The following is a 21,705-nucleotide window of genomic DNA, read 5'->3' as shown; positions in this document are numbered from 1 at the left end:
CTTTAATGCACTTCCAAAGGACTCATGCTTAAACTGATGCGATAAAACCTACACCACCGTTACTGTTCATATCACTGCATATCAAGAGTTGAGGAAAATTCGGAGCTGAAATTTAGATGGCAGGGCTCCAGAGCAGTGATCTAAGATCTACAGAAGGTGACACCAGCACCTGATTTGGTGGCGCTGGGCGGGGGTTTAATCATAAAGGTAATTTAATCATATTACTATTGTTTTGCATTAATAAGTGCAGTTACTAACAATATTACATGTTTATTTATCATAAATGTGACAGTAAAGAAATGAGCTTGAATTGAGATGTAGATAAAATTAACTTTATTGACAACAGTAACATGCAAAAACCTAATTTTTATAGGGAAAATGTAAATATTCTACTTTTATTAAATGTATCATAACGAACTGACCGACAGCTTCAGTGATTATAAAATGAGCGCTCTTTAATTGCTTTCTGTGTAATTCAGTCACAATTTGAGGAAAAGCTTTTGTTTTTCATGAGACTTTGTGACTTACTTTTCCCCATATATTAGGGAGTGGAAATGGCTAATAAGCCAATAAGTGCTCCTCTGCTGCCATCTACTAGTTAAACTTGTAATTTTATGTCTTTTTAAATAAAAGCTTAAACGTTTATCTTTAAACTTTTAGTTTTAAAAATCATCACATTAAAAATAACACTGAAATTGGATCATATTCACTCCCATATTATCACTTCCAAAAATGTACATGAACACTGAAATGAATAATGTAAAAACATTGGACTATTTCTGTGACCATGGTTCCAGTTAGCGTTACTCACTGGAGAGCCTTATATAACTTGTTCATTCTTGGCACGATATTTCTCCTGGTTTTCACATCAGTGCTGTTTGATCTGATACCTGTAGTTTATAACAGAATACTTCACCGAATTTAAATGAATGAATGAATGAATGAATGAATGAATGAATGAATGAATGAGGCATTTATATAGCGCTTTCCTATGTACTACTGTACACCCAAAGCACTTTACAATCATATCAGGGGTCTCTCCACATCCACCACCAGTGTGCGACGGCAGCCACAGTACAACCACGCCAGTATGCTCACCACACACCAGCTGTAGGTGGAAAGGAGAGAGAGTGTGAAAGAGCCAATTCAATGGATGGGGATTGGGTGATTGGTATGAAAATTTGATAATTGCGGCGAATTCAACACTTTTTTAATTGGATCTCCCAGCGCTCTGTAGTAACAGTGACGCATGATCTAGATCGGTGTGCAAGAACTTAGCTCACGGGTGTTTATTATTGTCCAAGCTGATAAACTGTCCGTGATTCGCAGCTCAAATGAGTAGTGCGGTTTTCGTTCCACTTTCGATTCATTTGCTGCTTGATGTTCTCATATGCATTATGTGCAACACAAATGGCAGCTCTCATCAGTTGGGCCACATGGTGGTCTCACCAGTGCATCCTCTAACAAAATTTATTCGCACCGGCAGGAAAAAAGTCACAAAATGCAACCATTTGGTCGCAGTCTGGAGCCATGTATTATAATGGGCATTTTGTTTTCAACACACGCCCTAAGCGGTCAACCAATCACAACAGACTGGGCAATCTGACTAATCAGAGCGAGTAAACCAATCACATCAGTCTGGGCCATCTGACCAATCAGAGTGAGTAGACCAATCACAGCAGTCTGAGCCATCTGACCAATCAGAGCAGAGCAGGCTCTCAGAAAGGAGGAGTTTAGAGAGATTGGTCCTTTATTGAACCGTTTCAGACACTGTGAGAAAAGAGCTGATGCTGCAATGTAGAAAAATGATGCATGGATGCATGTAACCCTATTGTACAAGACTCCAAAACAAAATTAGGAGCCTTTAAAATAGCATAATAGGGGCACTTTCTTAATCAAGCAATCAAATAAAAAATAAAAAAAGGTTGGATAAGCACCTGTGACTGCGCTGCTCCCAGACTTACTTTCTGAGAGTCATGGCTGATCATCTTGACATCCAGCAGAGATTTAATAGTCTTCTGGAGCTCCTTCTCGTTCATCTGCGTGCTGTCCTGCAGTTCTTTGTAGCTCACAGTCTCGCCGTTATTGAACGCCAGCAGCACGGCCATCTGATAGGTAGTTACCACGGCCACGTAGGGCTTGGACAGATAATTCATCTTTACCTCACCTGAGAGAAAAAAAGTTGGTTGAGAGAACCACAATGCACTTATACTATGCACTCTGTACTTTATAAAGTTATTCTGTCATTCAACATCAGAGTGTGATAGTCCCTCCCCCTCTGCTACAGAACTAAAACTGCAACAGTTAAGTGCATGAAGTGTCCAACATTTCTTTTTTTGGTTAATTAAGTGCATCATCTGGGTATTTAAAGTGCACTTTCTTTTCAGGAATTTTCAGTGTGAATGCACCGTTTATACTACCAAACAGCATAGAATAGTTTGCAAATTAGGACACACCTTTAAACTTATAAGCTTAAATGAAAATTAGATGTTTCCTTGGCAACTAACTGAAATAAAATAAGTTTAAAGTAAAAGGAAATTTCAACAACTACATCTGAAATAATAAATAAACTAAAGCAAAATATAAATCTTTAATGGAAAAAAAAGCTAATAAAAACAACATGCACATAAAATTACTAAATCTTGAAGTAAAATTAAAATGAAAGAAAACTAAAATGAAAATATGATTAAAGCTAATACAGAATAGTAATCAATACTATACTAGTATATAAATAATTCTAAAATAAGTTTGCAGAGATGTGATTTAGGCTACTTTGAAGACGCTCAAATATAAGATTTGTTTGATATGTTTTCATTTGTTTAACTTGTTTTGCTCACCACATATTTTCCATATTTCAGTGTATTTCATAGACTTTACTATTATTTTAAAATGTTCTAAAATTCAAAAAAAAAAAAAGTGGAAAATAGTGATAAATACAGCTGCAAGCAGCAATTAAGGGGCCAAGCACAACAGAAGCAAACAAGAAAGCTAGCAGCAGACAAAACAATGTCATAATGGATTATGATAGCAACTGAGACAAAGACATGTCAATTTTAATGTCGGTCAGACCAACAGTACTGTAGTTAGAGCCAATTTCATGTTTTGTTCAATTATAGCGACACCAAGTGGCGCAGTCCCACCGCTTTTTTGTGTGTGTCCTCAGAGTGCCCCCATACATGAGCATGTCAAATTTGGTGAAAATATCTCATTTTGTTTAGGAGCTATAGACATTTATATGTATGAACACATAAAAAATTACCCACATCTGACTTTGATTGCAGTTTTTTGCAGGCTACTAACGTGTAGTCAACGACCTATGTTTCCAATTTCCCTATGGTGGTTTCATCTCTAATGAACTAATGGTGGACTAATGGTTTCTAAGATATTCACAAATGTTGTATAAACACTAAATCTCAATGTTGCACTAACATAAGGGGTTTCACCGAGCTTGTTAGGCAAGGATTCAGTGAAAATAAGTCAACCACATCCAAAGTTATAAGCATGTAAATATTTTTTTCACCACTAGATGGCGCTGGTCCGAATCTTATCAGACTCCTTCTGGGCATTGTGCTGATGACCCATAACAAGTTTCATGATACGTTCATGCGGTTGTAAAATATAGCATTTTACTACAAATTCCAAAATGGCTGACACCCAAAAAATAGCCAATATAGGAAACTTGGATAGTATTCGACTTGACACCCCGAATCTAACGAGAACACTTTTATGATTTTTGGACAAATCATTTATAAGTTATAAGAAAAAATATCTCCGGACCAGTAGGTGGCGCATGGCGAAATGCAGCATGTAACCTCAGGTCATGCTTGTGAAGACATGGACCAAGAATTCCACAACTTTTTGTCGGCATGGTCTGAAGATGATATGGTTCAAGTCTTGAGTAAATGAATCAGAGAGAACTTTTTTTTTTTTGCCCTTACAGTTCAAAAGTTAACAAACATGAGTGAAAATTTAGCCAGGTGGTGGCGCTAGGCATTTAGAAACTCCAAAATCAGTGTGGTTAATGTTGGAACAGACCTCTATCAGTGTGCCAAATTTCATAACATTCCCACAAGCGATTCTATGGGCTGCCATAGACTTCCAAAGCAGAAGAAGAAGAAGAAGAATGCCAACGGATCCAACAGATGCCTTCACAACTTCTGTGCTTGGCCCCAATAAAGAATGAGTAACTGCGTTCAAACTTTAGTCTGGTACTGTATGTGAGGGCTAAAGGTTTGTTCAAATGCTCTCAACCCGGTCAATGTTATGTATCTGCACATTAATATGGGTGAGTACTAGAAGTGTGACTGTATTTTGCTTGTCCTGCTGTGTTAACGGACTACTTAAAGGATATTTTGTCACAGCTCAGTGTGGTAATCCGACTCTTGCTGCTGAACCGTGCCAGGGATTTGCTGTAGTTGTGTAGAAATACCAGGTGCTGCTAATCAGGCTTCCACAGCACCAGCCAACAAACATTATCTCGCGCATATCAGTCATTTCTACTTCGGATGCAGATGGTGTAGATGTAGTATGGAAATCAAAATAAGTGTAATATAAAAGTTCAATATATTACATCTGTCGATTTTTCACATTTAGTATAAATAAAAAAAAATAAAAAACATTAAAACAGTTCGCTTGAAATTTTTAAAAATTATTAATATAATTACTTAATTGGGGGCTTTTCTCAGCTAACATTGATATATGTGATTAATTCCAATAAATTTGATTTTTTAATCAATACATCCTGTGTATATATTTTTATAAAGGATTATATATTTATAAAGGATTGGGTCAATAAGAAATTAATACTTTTATTCAGCTTTGCGATCATTGGAATAAATTACATTTTATAAAATATATTAAAATGGAAACCCAGAATTTTAAATTGCAGTTATATTTTAATTGCAATATATATACAGCCAAATAAATGCAGCTTGGTGAGCATAAGAGACTTCTTTAAAACATTTTATAAATTCTTACCGACCCCAAACTTAGTGTACATTTATGTTCAACTTTACCTGTGCAGAGATAATGTAGCCAGGTCAACTTCCTTCCGCTGAAGTGCTGGTTATAAAACAACTCAAACTGCAGAAGGAAGAAATCGGTTAAATCAGCGTTATCTACTTTTAGAATGAAATGAAAGGGGATTTGACATGTTCAGCCCTCAGTACAAGGAGGAAGCTTAAGTTCTTGACCCTAATGATGACATGTAAGATTTTGGAGCATGTTGACATGACAGCTTACCATTTGTACACTTTTCTCCAGCTCCTGTGGGATGGCAAACGTGGAAGAAGGAACATGTGTAAGGGGCCATGCGCCTGCCTGAAACACATGTAAAATAATAATATTCCACATTATTGCAGCATTTTCCCAACAGCTGTTAAAGTCACCATGAAATTGGAGATTCTTGTTTTTTATGGAATATTTATTATAAAAGATTCATCTGTGCACATCATTATTCTTTTAAATTCATGTGCCTCATAATCAAAATCACTTCCCCACCCTTTTGCAGTGACATCTCTTCTCTGATGATTAGGGCGGGGCAACCTGTCACTCACATTAGATCCACCAATCGCAAACAACAACCATCCAATTAATTCCTCATGGACAAAATCAAGCCCCGCCTTACATTTGTTTCTGTTCCAAAAGCCGTTTCACTCAGATATACGGCACAATAGAGAAGAAAAGACTAGCAATTTCTATTTCATGTTGACTTTAAAGGTGCAATATGTAAGAATTTTGCAGTAAAATATCCAAAAACCACTAGGCCAGTGTTATATATTTTGTACACTTGAGTACTTACAATATCCCAAATGTTTCCAACTATTTGTAAATCCTGAGAAAATTGCAATTTTAACCAAGGCTCCGGGACGTGTGAGGAGTCGCGTACCCGCGTTACCCTCGGTTTCTGGTTTTATTTTGTAGAAACCATGGAAACACCAAAGACACTTTACATGTTTAATAGGCAAGGGAACAACTGTTTTGATATATTTATAGGCCGAAAACTAATTGTTTTTATATAGCTCAGCACATTTAGTCTTGTTGTATAAATAGCTAACATAGCTATAATCAGATAAAGATTTATTTTTAGTAACAGCAATACAGCATTTTCTACATCATACAATATGTTTTAAAATTAATTGCATGTCATTTATCAACACAAGCCATCCAGCATTTAATATGATATTGTAAAATCGATCTATCTTACTGCAGTGTGTAACAGTGTCTCACAGCAGCCGCTGAGCAAATGCACAGAGTAACGTTATAACATAATTTTCAACACTCTCAGATGTATCTAATGTGATAAACAGAGCTGCGTTACCTCATACTCAAGACCGGAAAAGTGGAAGCAGCGACTGTGTCATAATAAAAGTTCTACTGCTCGTGAGGCGTGTGTTGCGCAATCGCTCCAGCGGCCAGTAACATTAATAATCGCATCCATGAACATGATTTCTTCCCGAGTCCAATCCCTATTCTTTTCCACCGGCCGTTGAGATGAAGACCACATGTCCCAAGATTCCATGCTCAAACTTGGCATCATCAAGCTACGCCTTTGTTTTGAATAGGCCTCTAGCGACCTCTAGCGGACAGAAAATATTACATATTGCACCTTTAAAGTCATAATTTAGTGTTTTATGACCATTTTCACCCTTTTTCCGACCTTTATAATTTAATAGGCTGTTTTGCAACTGCATGTTTTAGACTTTCATATGTAAATTACCTCTGTATAATATTGATATATGCAGTTAAAAAAAGCAAACAAAAATCTCAATACATAGCAATATTGAATCGCAATACTTGTAGAATCGCAATTCTTAAAAATCTCAATACATATCGTATCTGCACCCAAGTTTCGTGATAGTACTGAATCGGGATATAGGTGTATCATCCCAGCCCTGTTAGTTATAGTTAGCTTTATAGTTCTTAGTGTGAACAGGTCTTAATATTTAATGTTTGTTGATGTGTAGCACCAAGTATGAACAGTAATATTCTTTCTTACCTGTAATACATAAATCTGGAAGCTGATTCCCAGGTCCACAACAGTCTCCTGGGTTTTGATAAAGTTGTTGAATTTGTTGTTGAGGTCGGTGCTGACGCTCATATCAGTGTACATTCTGTGCAGTTTGCTTGTGAATTCATAGCCACACGCTTGCTGCAAGGCAAAGGGCAGAGGAAGGAAAGAGAAACAATGAAAGGTCTTCTCATTTTAAATCACACGAAACCCTTCATCAGTCCCATTTGTGGTTCTACATAATGACAAAGCTGAGGTGCCCACAGCGAGCAAACACTTGATTATGGAGGATGAGTCACATCTGTAAACTTTTACGCACTTTTCAAGAAAGACGGCTGTGTGTGAGACTTTCTGTACCTTCAGTTTGTTGATCATGGCTTCCTCTGAGTCCATAGATAATGAAAGTCCATGTATTAATCTCTTTGCAAGCATTCTGGCATAAAACTAAGAATAAAAGAAGAAAAAGAGAGAAAAACAAGAAATCTTTAAGTGCCGCACACAGAAAGACTATCAAACCAGAAACAAAATGAAAGAAACTATGTCAAACCAGTTCAGTCCCCAATAAACCTTTTCACAATTTAACATTTAAAATGTTTTAGCACATCATTAGCATGTTTCAACGTGTTACTAATGTTTTAACATTTTGCTTGCATGTTTGTTAACATGCTGCTAAAATGTTTTAGAATATTACTGGCACAACAATGCTAACATGTTTAAAACATCTTGTTACAATGTTTTAACACATTGATAACATTTTTCTACCGTTTTAGTATTTTCATATCATGTGGTAATGTTTAACTCTATGTTGATAACATGCTGTTAGCATGTTTTAACATTTTTCAATTATGTTTTAACCTATTAAAAATCTGCTAATATGTTTTAACTTTGTTTTGTTTTTATGAGTGCTGCCAGCATTGCTGCAGAGGTTGAAGGGGTGGGGGGGTCAGCCTGTCAGTGCTCGGACCATAAGCCGCACACTGCATCAAATTGGTCTGCATGGCTGTCGTCCCAGAAGGAAGCCTCTTCTAAAGATGATGCACAAGAAAGCCCGCAAACAGTTTGCTGAAGACAAGCAGACTAAGGACATGAATTACTGGAACCATGTCCTGTGGTCTGATGAGACCAAGATAAACTTATTTGGTTCAGATGGTGTCAAGCGTATGTGGCGGCGACTAGGTGAGGAGTACAAAGACAAGTGTGTCTTGCCTACAGTCAAGCATGGTGGTGGGAGTGTCATGATCTGGGGCTGCATGAGTGCTGCCGGCACTGGGGAGCTGCAGTTCATTGAGGGAACCATGAATGCCAACATACTGTACTGTGACATACTGAAGCAGAGCATGATCCCCTCCCTTTGGAGACTGGGCCGCAGGGCAGTATTCCAACATGATAACGACCCCAAACACACCTCCAAGACGACCACTGCCTTGCTAAAGAAGCTGAGGGTACCTAAATCCAATTGAGTATCTGTGGAGCATCCTCAAACAGAAGGTGGAGGAGCGCAAGGTCTCTAACATTCACCAGCTCTGTAATGTCGTCATGGAGGAGTGGAAGAGGACTCCAGTGGCAACCTGTGAAGCTCTGGTGAACTCCATGCCCAAGAGGGTTAAGGCAGTGCTGGAAAATAATGATGACCATACAAAATATTGACACTTTGGGCCCAATTTGGACATTTTCACTTAGGGGTATACTCACTTTGTGGCCAGCCGTTTGACATTATTGTCTGTGTGTTGAGTTATTTTGAGTGGACAGCAAATTTACACTGTTATACAAGCTGTACACTCACTACTTTACATTGTAGCAAAGTGTAATTTCTTCAGTGTTGACATGAAAAGATATAATAAAATTAGTGGTGGGCCGTTATCGGCGTTAACGTGAGACTCTTATCGGGCGATAAAAAAAATACCGCTGTTAATCTACTCTCAAATTTGGGTTGGGAGCTGGGTCTATACTACGCAAACTATGATGACTTTCACCTTGATATTTTAGCGCGGATGTATACCTAGCCGAGTTGAACTGTAGGGGGCGAGAACGAGTCTTCGAACCTGTGTGTATGCCTACTGTGAAATTACCACATCAAACGTGACGTGCTAACATGGATGCAGCTATGAAGCCGCCGGGTTTGCTTCAAGGAAAATTTATTTTTAAGAAGCTTCCCAATGGAAACCTCGACAAGACTAAGGTTGTTTGCAATGCAGAATTAGTTTACTGTAGGAGTTCTTCCAGTGTCAAGTACCACCTAAACACAACGCATCCCTTAGCTAATACGGAAGATGCCGGGCCAAGCACTGATGTAGCGCAGGGGAAGAGTTGTCGTCAGACTACTATGTTTGAGTGCAACAGAGGCAAGCCCGTCAGCACAGCTCTATCAGCCAAGCTAACTAATCTCCTCGCTCAGTGGATTGCCACCAGCTGCCGGCCCATCAGAGTGGTTGAAGATGATGGGCTCGAGCTTGTTCTCCAGGCGGCCACAGGTGACCCATCTTACAAACTACCTGCGCGGCAAACTATCATGAGGAAAATTCTGAATGCTTTCAGCAGAATTCAAATGAGCCTTTTTAATCTAGATTAATCTAGATTAATTCCTAGATTATAGGGAGATTAATCTAGATTAAAAAAAATTATCTATGCCCACCACTAAATAAAATATTTACAAAAATGTGAGGGATGTACACACTTCTGTGAGATACTGTAAGTATTATATTGAATTGAAAATATGCAATCATGATTTATGTAATTTACAAATGAATGTGACGCGACAAGAAATGTTTGCATTTTCGACATATTAGACATACGAAGATGAGTGAATGTGTTCACATTTTAAAATATTATTTGCAAAGTTTAAATTGATTACTTCATAACTACAATTAGACCTAGAACTTCTTTTACCATTCTTATTTATTTCCTTAAATCTTTTAATCCTTTATTTAATTCCTTTATTATTATTATTATTATTATTATTATTATTATTTACGTAATAAACCCCCCCACCCCACCCAAAAGCTTGCAACATTTACCATATCCTGTTCCCCTATCTTCTTTGCATCATTTCCTGTTCTCTTTCTTCTATACCTGAAGATAAATTAATTCACGGCCTCACCTTCTGAAACACATCTTTGTCATCAATGTATTTGAAGACCGTGATGAAGCTGGTCAGTTTGTCCTCAACTTCATTCTCTGTCATTCCTTTTGCAGATTTCTTCAACAGATTGTCACAGTACTTGGCCAGCTGTGGACCGGCAAAGAGGAAAAGGAGTGTCAATGTTCTGACTGTGTGTGTTCATTAGGTTTATACAGAATTTATTTAGTCATCTTGATCTCACATTGGGAAATAAATAGTGATTACACACCAGCTCAGGTGCTTTGCAGATGGATTTGGGCTCTCTGTAGTTCACTACTGAAGTCAAGGCCTGAAAGGGAAATGAGCAATAAAAGCACCAACGACAAACTTCAGTGTTTCGAAACACTCACATGAACCCGAGGGCAATGCATTCTGAATCCCAGATTCCCCCTACTGGACTAAAGCAAGAATGTTGCAGAGTTTCAACTGAATTTTCTGAAGAAAATGTGAGTGATGTTCTTGAGTGGACATCCGGGTTCAAATTAAATTAAATTAAAATTAAAATTAAATTAAATTAAATTAAATTAAATTAAATTAAATTAAATTAAATTAAATTAAATTAATGATAATTATTATTATAATTATTATTATAATTATAATTACAATTATAATTATATTATTATTATATTATATTATATTATAATTACATTACATTATATTATATTATATTATATTATAATTATATTATATTATATTACTATAACTGCATTTGTATAATTTCAAAGTATTGCATTTTTAACTATTATATTATGTTATTGCATTACATGACATTATAATGTATACGAATATATATTTTATTATATCACACATTAATTTACATAATTGCATTCAAAGAATTGATGTTTATACTATCATTTTTGTTTTTTTAATTTTATTACATTACATTTTACTATACTTAGTAATTTACATAATTGCATTTGTATTATTTCAAAGTACTGAATTTTTACTATTATTGTTATGTTATTACATTGTCATTTATCATATTATATATTAATTTCCATAATTTCATGTGTTTTTTCAAAGTGTCGATGTTTTATTATTGTTGTTGTTATTATACATTACATAATATTACTATATATTAAAAATTTTCATAATTGCATTTGTATTGAGTTTTTACTATCATTATGTTATTACATTATAATTTATCATATTATATTATCATATTAATTTCCATAATTGCATGTGTATTATTTTTAAGTATTGATGTTTTTACTATCATTATGTTGTTATTACATCATGATATATTAAATTGTATATTAATTTCCATAATTGCATTTGTATTATTTCTAAATATTGATGTTTTTACTATCATTACATTGTTATTTATAATATTGAGATTATACTGAGAGAATCATTGAAGCTACAAGAGGATCTGCATACTGTAAGTGTTTTGCTGTCGTTTCTAGTTGATTTTAGTGCTGTATAGTTGCTTTACTGCTTGTTTACTGAGGTCACGTGGCAAATCGCGTTTGGTGTCGTTTGCTCTGAGTCAGTAAGGCGTGGCCTGCTGAACTAACGTTATAATAAGCTGGTATAAGTGCACAGTGTACCGCGGCAGCCCTCATGTGAAGCCCTCCTCGTGTGAAGACCGAAGAGTGTAAAGACCAGCGACTCCACCGAGCAACTACACAGACAAGACACTTGAGTATTGCTCTTTTCTTTCTTTCCTCTTTATACAGTGTGTTCTTGTCTGTCTTTTGACTTGTTTTAGATATGTGCTTCCAAATTCCCACTATTACTAACCCTCGTAAATCGCACGCTACACGCTGTAAGCAGCGCAACCATAACAACCTGCGTTCTTTACCCATGTCACCTAGTACATTGTTTTCTATTTCGATTGGGCTCTGGAATTGTCAGTCTGCTGTCAACAAAGCAGAGTTCATCACAGCTATTGCTACTTATTCAGATCTCCATCTCATGGCTCTGACTGAGACATGGATCAAACCAGAGGACACCGCCACACCAGCAGCCCTCTCCTCTAATTTCACTTTCTCTCACACCTCACGCCAGATTGGGAGGGGTGGTGGTACTGGTTTGCTTATGTCCAATGAATGGAAGTTCAATCCTTTATCATCTCTCTCTGAAAATGGCTCATTTGAATCACATGCAATTACCATCACCTACCCTACCAAAATTCATGTTGTAGTTCTTTATCGTCCCCCAGGTCAGCTAGGTAACTTCTTGGAGGAGTTGGATGTGTTACTCTCATCCTTCCCTGAGGATGGCACTCCTCTGCTAGTACTTGGTGATTTCAACATCCATCTAGACAAACCTCAGGCTGCTGACTTCCACACGCTGCTTGCCTCATTTGATCTCAAGCGAGTGGCTACCTCAGCTACCCACAAATCAGGTAACCAATTGGACCTCATCTACACACACTGTGGCTCCACCGACAATACACTGGTTACTCCACTACACACCTCAGACCACTTTCTCATTACTTTCACACTCAACCTGACCCCCAACTCATCACACACCCCACCACACGTCACTTTTCGGCGAAACCTACGCTCCCTCTCACCATCTCATCTATCCTCTTCGGTCTCATCCACACTTCCTCCCGCTAATCAATTCTCATCAATGGACACTAACACTGCTACTGACACTCTCTGCACCACTCTATCATCTTGCTTAGATGATTTCTGCCCCCTTTTAACCAGACCAGCCCGCGCCACCCCCTCTGCCCCCTGGCTCTCTGATGTTCTCCGTGAGCATCGGTCTAGACTCAGGGCTGCAGAGAGGAAGTGGCGCAAATCTAAAAATCCTACTGACCTTAGCTTATATCAGTCACTCCTTTCTTCTTTCTCTACTAATGTCTCCAATGCTAAAACCTCCTACTATCACACTAAAATTAACAACTCAAATGACTCCCGAACACTTTTCAAAACCTTCTCTTCTCTTCTTTGCCCTCCTCCCCTCCCTCCCACATCAGTTCTTACAGCTGATGACTTTGCCACTTTCTTCACACATAAAATAACAACCATCAGCGGCCAATTCTCCACACCACACACTGACAAGAACATCTTAATTGAAAACACACAAATTCTCCCCTCCTTCTCCATGCTTTCTGAGGCAGATGTCTCCAAACTCATTCTTTCCAATCACCCTACTACCTGTCCGCTAGACCCTATCCCCACTCCTCTTCTTCAGGCCATCTCCTCCTCAATTCTACCTGCACTCACTCACATTATCAATTCCTCCCTTCACACTGGAACGTTTCCCACAGCTTTTAAACAGGCTAGGATTACCCCACTGCTTAAGAAACCCACTCTGAATCCAGCTCTTTTAGAAAACTACAGACCAGTATCCCTTCTTCCTTTCATTGCTAAGACACTTGAGAGAGTTGTATTCAACCAATTGTCTACTTATCTCTCACAGAACAACCTCCTTGACAACCACCAGTCTGGTTTCAAGAGTGGCCACTCTACTGAGACTGCCCTGCTCTCAGTCACTGAAGCCCTGAGACTGGCACGAGCATCTTCAAAATCATCAGTACTCATCTTGCTGGACCTGTCTGCTGCCTTTGACACAGTGAACCACCAGATCCTCCTGTCTACACTCATGTCGAAGGGCATCACGGGAACCGCGCTCCAGTGGTTCGAGTCTTACCTCTCAGGTAGGTCCTTCAGGGTATCTTGGAGAGGTGAGGTGTCCAAGTCACATCATCTTGCTACTGGGGTACCTCAGGGCTCTGTGCTTAGTCCACTTCTCTTCTCCATCTACATGTCATCACTAGGATCGGTCATTCAGGATCATGGTTTCTCCCATCACTGTTATGCTGATGACACACAACTCTACCTCTCATTCCAACCAGATGATCCGACGGTTGCTGGTCGCATCACAGCCTGCCTGACAGCAATTTCTGCCTGGATGAAAGACCACCACCTCCAACTCAACCTTGCAAAAACGGAACTGCTTGTGATCGGTGCAAACCCAACACTTCATCACAAACTTTCAGTTCAACTTGGGTCTTCAACCATCACTCCTTCCAGGACAGCCAGAAACCTTGGAGTGGTGATGGATGCTGGTCTAACCTTCACAGATCATGTTGCAGCAACGACCCGGTCCAGCAGATTTGCCTTGTACAACATCAGGAAGATTAGACCCTTCCTATCTGAACATTCCACACAAATTCTTGTCCAAGCTCTTGTTCTATCCAGACTGGACTACTGTAATGCTCTCTTGGCTGGCCTTCCAGCATGCACTATCAAGCCTCTACAACTGATCCAAAATGCTGCAGCAAGACTGGTCTTCAATGAACCGAAGAGAGCGCACGTCACTCCTCTCTTCATCAGTCTGCACTGGCTGCCAGTAGCTGCTCGCATCCAATTCAAGGCTCTGATGTTTGCTTACAGAACGACAGCTGGCTCTGCACCGCTATACCTTAACTCACTACTTCAGACTTACGCGCCCTCCAGAAACCTGCGTTCTGCAAGTGAACGGCGCCTTGTGGTGCCATCACATAGGGGCACAAAATCACTCTCACGGACCTTCTCCGGGACTGTTCCTGGCTGGTGGAATGACCTGCCACGCTCTATCCGAGCAGCTGAGTCTCTAGCCATTTTCAAAAAAATGCTAAAGACGTATCTTTTTCGTCAGCACTTGACCCAGTAGTAGTAGCACTTACCTTGACTAATATTCTTCTCCTATCTGTGTATTTATTTATAAAAAAAAAAAAAAAAAAAAAAAAAAAACAAATCGCTATGAGCACTTTACTGACATAACTGTGACTTCACTCAGCACTTACATACTGTTGTTCTCATGTTGATTTAATTGATTCTACTACTCTCATTTGTAAGTCGCTTTGGATAAAAGCGTCTGCTAAATGACTAAATGTAAATGTAAATGTAAATGTATTATATTCGTAATGCTTTATTTTACAGTCTCCCTGTTACACATCTTACATGTTCTTACTATGTAATAACAGTAATATTAACTAACCCCAAACCTAACCCTAATCATACAGTAAGTACAAGTTATTTATTAATATTACTCAGTACTTATTTGTATAATTACACTGTAACAAGGGCACCTTAAAATAAAGTGTAACCATTATATTACAATATATTATACTGTATGTTAATATTTCAAAGTATTGATGTTTTTACTGTCAATAATGAATATGTCTAAATCTTTTCCCCATTACTATATATACACTTGTAAATCATTTTTAAACTGTATTGAAATGTAAGTGTACCTTATCAAGTGCACTCATGAAGTGTTGGTCCCCATTCAACACTGTGTTAATCAACTGGACAAATTTACTATGAACCTCTAACACTGACTCAACAAACTGGGTTGGCATCTGCAAGACAAAGATCAGAAGAAAACATATGAGGATGCTGTAATTAATGCTATATAGAAACAATTCTGCATATAAAGCTGTTTTAAACAAATATATATATATAGCTACCGACCCATTTTACACATAACCCCAGTTACTCACATTTTCCTGAGAGAGGTTACTGGTGGCTCTGAGACCCTCATCATGGATGTGGACCTGGAGCTCTTGGATCATGTGAGGTAAGCCGCTGGACACGGCCCGCAGTAGCGTGTACATATTCGCCATATCTGAAACCAAACAAACCATCAAGACGTCTTACATTTACAACATGCCATCCGAGACACATACATACAGAAATCCATGAGCCGAAAGTGAAAGTTCACACTGGTTGTAAGCGTCAATAAAGTGCTGACCCTCTCTCTTTTCCTGTCTGATGATATTTTGACACTCCCCGTGCAAGAACTGCAGGTGATCGGCCACCATCCTCTGCTGACATTCATGGATGACTTTGGCGTAAGAGCTGGGGTGCAGATACTTCCGACATCTCACCTCTTCATCTTTCAACCGGCCTAAAACCTGCAGCAGCAGAAAACAGCAGGCCAGCAGAGTTAGCGTATTCTGATTATGATCACGATAAAGCTAGATGCTAAAGCTAGATGTTCAAGTAACTGTTCTAAATGTAAAAGATGATACTGGACAAATTAGGCTGTGGTTACACAATCTCACCTTCTCCATATATTGGGAGCAGTTGGACTCCTGCAGTAGATTGGAGGCTTCCTGTTTGTAATACTCGCCGGTTTTTGTCAGAAACGGCCCCTCAAAGATTTCCTGATAAAACTGGGATGAAAGCAAGAGGGTGTGGCCTTCAAATGAGATGCATGATAGCTGATACACAAACTCTAAGCATGCAAATATGTACACAAAAGTTTGGGGTCGGTAAAAGTTTGGGGTCCATTTGAAAAGTCTCTTATGTTCAATGTGATTATACTGTAAAATGTTATTCCTGTGATCAAAGCTGATTTTTCAGCATGATTACTCCAGTCTTCAGTGTCACATGATCCTTCAGAAATCATTCTAATATTCTGTATCCATGGTATTTTTGTTTTCAGGATTCTTTGTTTCTCTGAACAAAATTATAAATGCAACACTTGTTTTTGCCCCCATTTTTCATGAGCTGAACTCAAAGATCTAAGATAGCTCTAAAATCCATCCACCTCACAGGTGTGGCATATCAATATGCTGATTAGACAGCATGATTATTGCACAGGTGTGCTTTAGACTGGCCACAATAAAAGGCCACTCTAAAATATGCAGTTTTACTGTATAGAGGGTATGCACAGACGTCACTTTCCCGCCGGAACGCGATCCCTCAGCTGGACTGAGTGGCAAAAGAACCTGCTGCATGAATGGATTTAATAGGGGAAACTGTGAAAACACAAGTAAAACAAACGATTACACTAAAGGTTGGGCTCGAAAGTGCTCCTTACAGCTTGTCAAATAAACCTAATCCATGGATATTGCCATGCAGCCAGGAATCGTGTTTCCTGACATGTGCCTGATTTCGACGTCAGGGAAATACATAGGGCAAATCTGCCTGTGAATATTTTATATAACTACAATATAGGTAGGTTTAAATCCGTGTAATCACTTATATCAATGTTATATATATCGTCATATTGTCTAGCCCTAAAACATATATAGTTTTATAGTATAGTTTTTGTCAGTGTTTATTTAAAAACACCCAATTATGCAGAATATAAGATGGAAAATATTTAATTGATGATTTGTCAACATAATATATAACAATACAATATATAAAGTATGATTTTACCTCATAATCCAACAATTTGACACAAAATGATAACTGCAAATCCATGTTTCTCTGCTGGAGTCGAGTTGTTTCTGTGAAATGCAGTGATCCATTTGCTTCTTTTTTCTGTAGCTTTCAGCAGTTTTTAAATATATACCTCAGGTTTTGTGTCAAAGCTATATGTACAGTCAATCGCAAAGCTTTTTTCCATTTTTAGTGTGTTTGTGTTTTTCGCGACATTCACGCTGAAAACCAATGCTGACACTCAGTCTTTTGCCACTTAGCGGGAGTGACCGCAGTCATTACGGTTGACGGTGACGTCACGTGCATACCCTCTATTGGGGGGTCAGAAAACCGGTCATTATCTGGTGTGACCACCATTTGCCTCATGCAGTTTTATCACACAGCACAATGCCACAGATGTCGTAAGTTTTGAGGGAGTGTGCAATTAGCATGCTGACTGCAGGAATATCCACCAGAGCTGTTGCCCATGAATTGAAAGTTCATTTCTTTACCATTTTACTTTGGAGAGGTATTCTCTTCATTTTATTGATGGCATTTTGAATGCACAGAGATACCGTGACGAGATCCTGAGGCCCATTGTTGTGCCATTCATCAACGACCATCACCTCATGTTGCGGCATGATAATGCACGGCCCCATGTTGCAAGGATCTGTACACAATTCCAGGAAGCTGAAAACATCCCAGTTCTTGCATGGCCAGCATACTCACCGGACATGTCACCCATTGAGCATGTTTGGGATGCTCTTGATCGGCATATACAACAGCATGTTCCAGTTCCTGCCAATATCCAGCAAGTTCGCACAGCCATTGAAGAGGAGTGGACCAACATTCCACAGGTCACAATCAACTACCTGATCAACTCTATGTGAAGGAGATGTGTTGCACTGCATGAGGCAAATGGTGGTCACACCAGATACTGACTGGTTTTCGGACCCCCCAAATACAGTAAAACTGCACATTTTAGAGTGACCAGCCTAAGGCACACCTGTGCAATAATCATGCTGTCTAATCAGCATCTTGATATGCCACACCTCTGAGGTGGATGGGTTATCTCAGCAAAGGAGAAGTGCTCACCAACACAGATTTTTAGATTTGTGAACAATATTTGAGAAATAGGTCTTTTGTGTACATAGAAAATGTCTTAGATCTTTGAGTTCAGCTCATGAAAAATAAGGGGTCAAAAACAAAAGTGTTGCATTTATAATTTTGTTCAGTGTATATATACATATATAACAAAAAATTTGAATCAACGTCACATAAAAAAAAACATGCATCTAGATGGAGATTCTCACCTTTAGAGGAAACTTTTTCTTGTATTGTTCAACATGAACAAAGGAGTTGATAACCCCATGGATTACTTTCTGATTTGGGTCCTCCCCACATCGGTCGCTATGGAAACAACATCAAAACTTAATTAAAATGCAAATGCAAATGCATCTTCTGCAGAACTGAAATATAATCAATAGAACTGAACTTGAGTTCAGGTTATGCAAAAGTCTATGGAAAGCATCTGTGGTACCAAAGACTTTGCCATACATACAATTTGTTGTAGTTTAAAATTGCAAACCATAAATGTATTTACAGTAAAACACAACAGAAACAAGCAAGAGGGTCTGCCCTTATGGTTTAAAAGCTTGCATTTTTGCTATAGTACGTTTTACACTCAAAAAACGTTTGTTATTACAGCTATTGTATAGAGAACTAGAGAATAAGCTACACCTGGTTATGCAATACTGGTGTAATTCCTCTTGGTGGAACACATTTTTATTCCTTTAGGGTTGTTAATTATTAATTGCTGATCAATTAATTGCAGTTTATTGATCACGCTTGGTTTGATCCCTTGCACCATTGGCTTGTTTGTAGAAATGAAGTGGACTAAAATCTTTAAAGAGACTAAAATAATTAAATATCCAATATTGGTCGACACAAAATATAATAAAATGAAATAAAATAAATCATGTTAGAGTAAATAAAAAGTGAAATAAAGTAAATGAATGTTTTGGGTTAAAGTAAAAAATAATTTGATTGAAAAAAATTAATTAAAATATTTCGAGTTAAAGTTGTATTTAACCCGGAAACATTCATCGCATCTCACGTTTTAACCTACTTCTTGATCTCTTTCAGAAGCATCCCGATCAGCATGGGTTGAAGGGGCTCAATCATTAACTTCCGCCACATGTCCAGTGCAAGCTAAAAACACAACAACATACTTATAAAAAATAAAAAAAAAAAAAAAATCATACTGTTTTTCAAAGAACAAAAATCCAACTTGACATTTGAACTGTGAATAGCCCAACATCCAGTCTGTTCACATCAAAAAAAGTTGATTTGCCAGCAGCCTGTGTCATAAGATAAGCACGCAGTACTTGTAAGGAAATCATGCATACCTCTCCGATCTCCATTAGAGGCTCATTCATATCCACTCCTCCATATCCATACTGCAGGTCTGCTTCAGTCAGCTTGTTCTTCTTAATAAACTGTGTGTTCAGGTACCTGCAGTGAATTCGTGAAAACACTAATTAGGGAAAAGCAGTTGCTATTATTTTACTTGAATGTGTGAGTACTGTATGTTGATGCACAATAAAGCCACGGGTGACGTCAATTCAATAGCTGCTTGTTTTCACAGCTGACCAAGACCAGCAGGACAGTGATGGGGTTCAGGCCAGCATGGTGAAATCAAGCAGAAACTGACCAAAGCCCTTGGCAAGGCCGAGGTCTGCATGCCAGAGAAACAATACCTTGTGCACTCAATGTAGTGCATGATAGTGAACATTGAGAATCAGTGATAATGTATGATTTTTAATAAAAGGAAAAAACAAAAGAGAAAACTATCCCTCAGCACAAATCCTCAACCAAGAGAATATGTTCAGATTGGCATATGAAAACTGCACTCTTAACAAAACTGTAACATACTGTATGTGCACAGTGTATGCAAATTTTCTGCATGCATGAAAAAAACAGAAAATCTACTATATTTGCCAAAATGTGCAGTAAAAAACAGGCACAATTCAGGGAATACTGTCAATACAGCTCCCAGCTTCACCTGTCATTTCAACAGTTCCTAATGAACCAAAAGCAACATCAACTGTTATTTTAACATCCCTTTTCTTGTTTTACAAAAGGTTCAGACAAGTTTACACAAAAACTAGATTATGAATTTCAAAACTATTCAATTACTTGAACTTTTTATGTATGATATTATAACTGGACTGAAGTACCGTTCAAAAGTCTTGGATCAGTACGATTTCTTTTTAAGAATTTAATACTTATATTCAACAAGGATGCATTAAATTGTTAAAAGTGACAGTAAAGACTTTAACATTGCTACAAAAAAAAAAAAAAAACTTTTTCTAATAAATGCTGTTCTTTTGTACTTTCTATTAATAAAATAATACTGAAAAATGCAGCATATTAGAATTAAGCATCATGTGACACTGAAGACTGGAGTATGATGCTGAAAATTCAGCTTTGATCTGAGGAATAGATTACATTTTAAAATATATTACAATAGAAAACTCATTTTAAATTGTAATAATATTTCACAGTATCACATTTTTACTGTATTTAAATGCAGTAAAAAAATACATGCAGCCTTGTTGAGTATAAGTCGGTACTGACATTTTAAAGGTGCCCTCGAATGAAAAATTTAATTTATCTTGGCATAGTCAAAATAACAAGAGTTCAGTACATGGAAATTACATACAGTGAGTCTCAAACTCCATTGTTTCCTCCTTCTTATAAAAATCTAATTTGTTTAAAAGACCTCCGAAGAACAGGCGAATCTCAACATAACACCGAATGTTACATAACAGTCGGGGTGTACGCCCCCAATATTTGCATATGCCAACCCATGTTCCCAACATTATGAAAGGCATTAGACAAGGGCAGCCAGTAACGTCTGGAGCAGCACAGGTGAATCATCAGACTAGGTAAGCAAGCAAGGACAATAGCGAAAAATGGCAGATGAAGCAATAATAACTGACATGATCCATGATATCATGATACTTTTAGTGATGTTTGTAAATTCTCTTTCTAAATGTTTCGTTAGCATGTTGCTAATGTACTGTTAAATGTGGTTAAAGTTACCATCGTTTCTTACTGTATTCACAGAGACATCGCTATTTTCATTTTTAAACACTTGCAGTCTGTATAATGCATAAACAACTTCATTCTTTATAAATATCTCCAACAGTGTAGCATTAGCCGTTAGCCACGGAACACTGCCTCAAATTCATTCAGAATCAAATGTAAACAATATAACAGTATACAATACTCACATAATCCGACGCATGCATGCCGCATACATGACGAACACTTTGTAAAGATCCATTTGAGGGTTATATTAGCTGTGTAAACTTTGTTTATGCACTGTTCAAGGCAAGCGCGAGCTCCGTGGGCGTGGAGCACGAGAATTAAAGGGCCAGTAGCCCTGAATCAGCTCATTTATAATGATGCCCCAA

At 38.0% G+C, this 21,705-nt stretch overlaps 1 protein-coding gene across 3 annotated transcripts in view; it reads right to left on the bottom strand.

Moving 5' to 3' along the window:
• Positions 1 to 21,705, bottom strand: part of cul2 (cullin 2) — a 30,565-nt gene that overhangs the window by 3,698 nt on the left and 5,162 nt on the right. For 2 of the 3 annotated variants that reach the window (XM_067378204.1, XM_067378203.1), the window contains 14 exons: positions 19,633 to 19,738; positions 19,353 to 19,435; positions 18,538 to 18,634; positions 16,138 to 16,248; positions 15,825 to 15,987; positions 15,574 to 15,698; positions 15,325 to 15,432; positions 10,357 to 10,416; positions 10,107 to 10,235; positions 7,367 to 7,453; positions 6,998 to 7,150; positions 5,242 to 5,319; positions 5,016 to 5,082; positions 1,938 to 2,167 (listed from right to left, as the gene is read on the bottom strand). In XM_067378204.1, the coding sequence (XP_067234305.1) occupies positions 1,938 to 2,167; positions 5,016 to 5,082; positions 5,242 to 5,319; positions 6,998 to 7,150; positions 7,367 to 7,453; positions 10,107 to 10,235; positions 10,357 to 10,416; positions 15,325 to 15,432; positions 15,574 to 15,698; positions 15,825 to 15,987; positions 16,138 to 16,248; positions 18,538 to 18,634; positions 19,353 to 19,435; positions 19,633 to 19,738 (1,597 nt within the window). The remainder of the gene's footprint in view (positions 1 to 1,937; positions 2,168 to 5,015; positions 5,083 to 5,241; positions 5,320 to 6,997; positions 7,151 to 7,366; positions 7,454 to 10,106; positions 10,236 to 10,356; positions 10,417 to 15,324; positions 15,433 to 15,573; positions 15,699 to 15,824; positions 15,988 to 16,137; positions 16,249 to 18,537; positions 18,635 to 19,352; positions 19,436 to 19,632; positions 19,739 to 21,705) is intronic. The other variant, XM_067378205.1, reaches the window with a different exon arrangement.

Source organism: Chanodichthys erythropterus, chromosome 23 (assembly GCF_024489055.1).
Source record: "Chanodichthys erythropterus isolate Z2021 chromosome 23, ASM2448905v1, whole genome shotgun sequence".
Classification (NCBI taxonomy): Eukaryota; Metazoa; Chordata; class Actinopteri; order Cypriniformes; family Xenocyprididae; genus Chanodichthys; species Chanodichthys erythropterus.
Note: the sequence above shows the minus strand (reverse complement) of the source record. Positions and strands in the feature narration are given on the sequence as shown.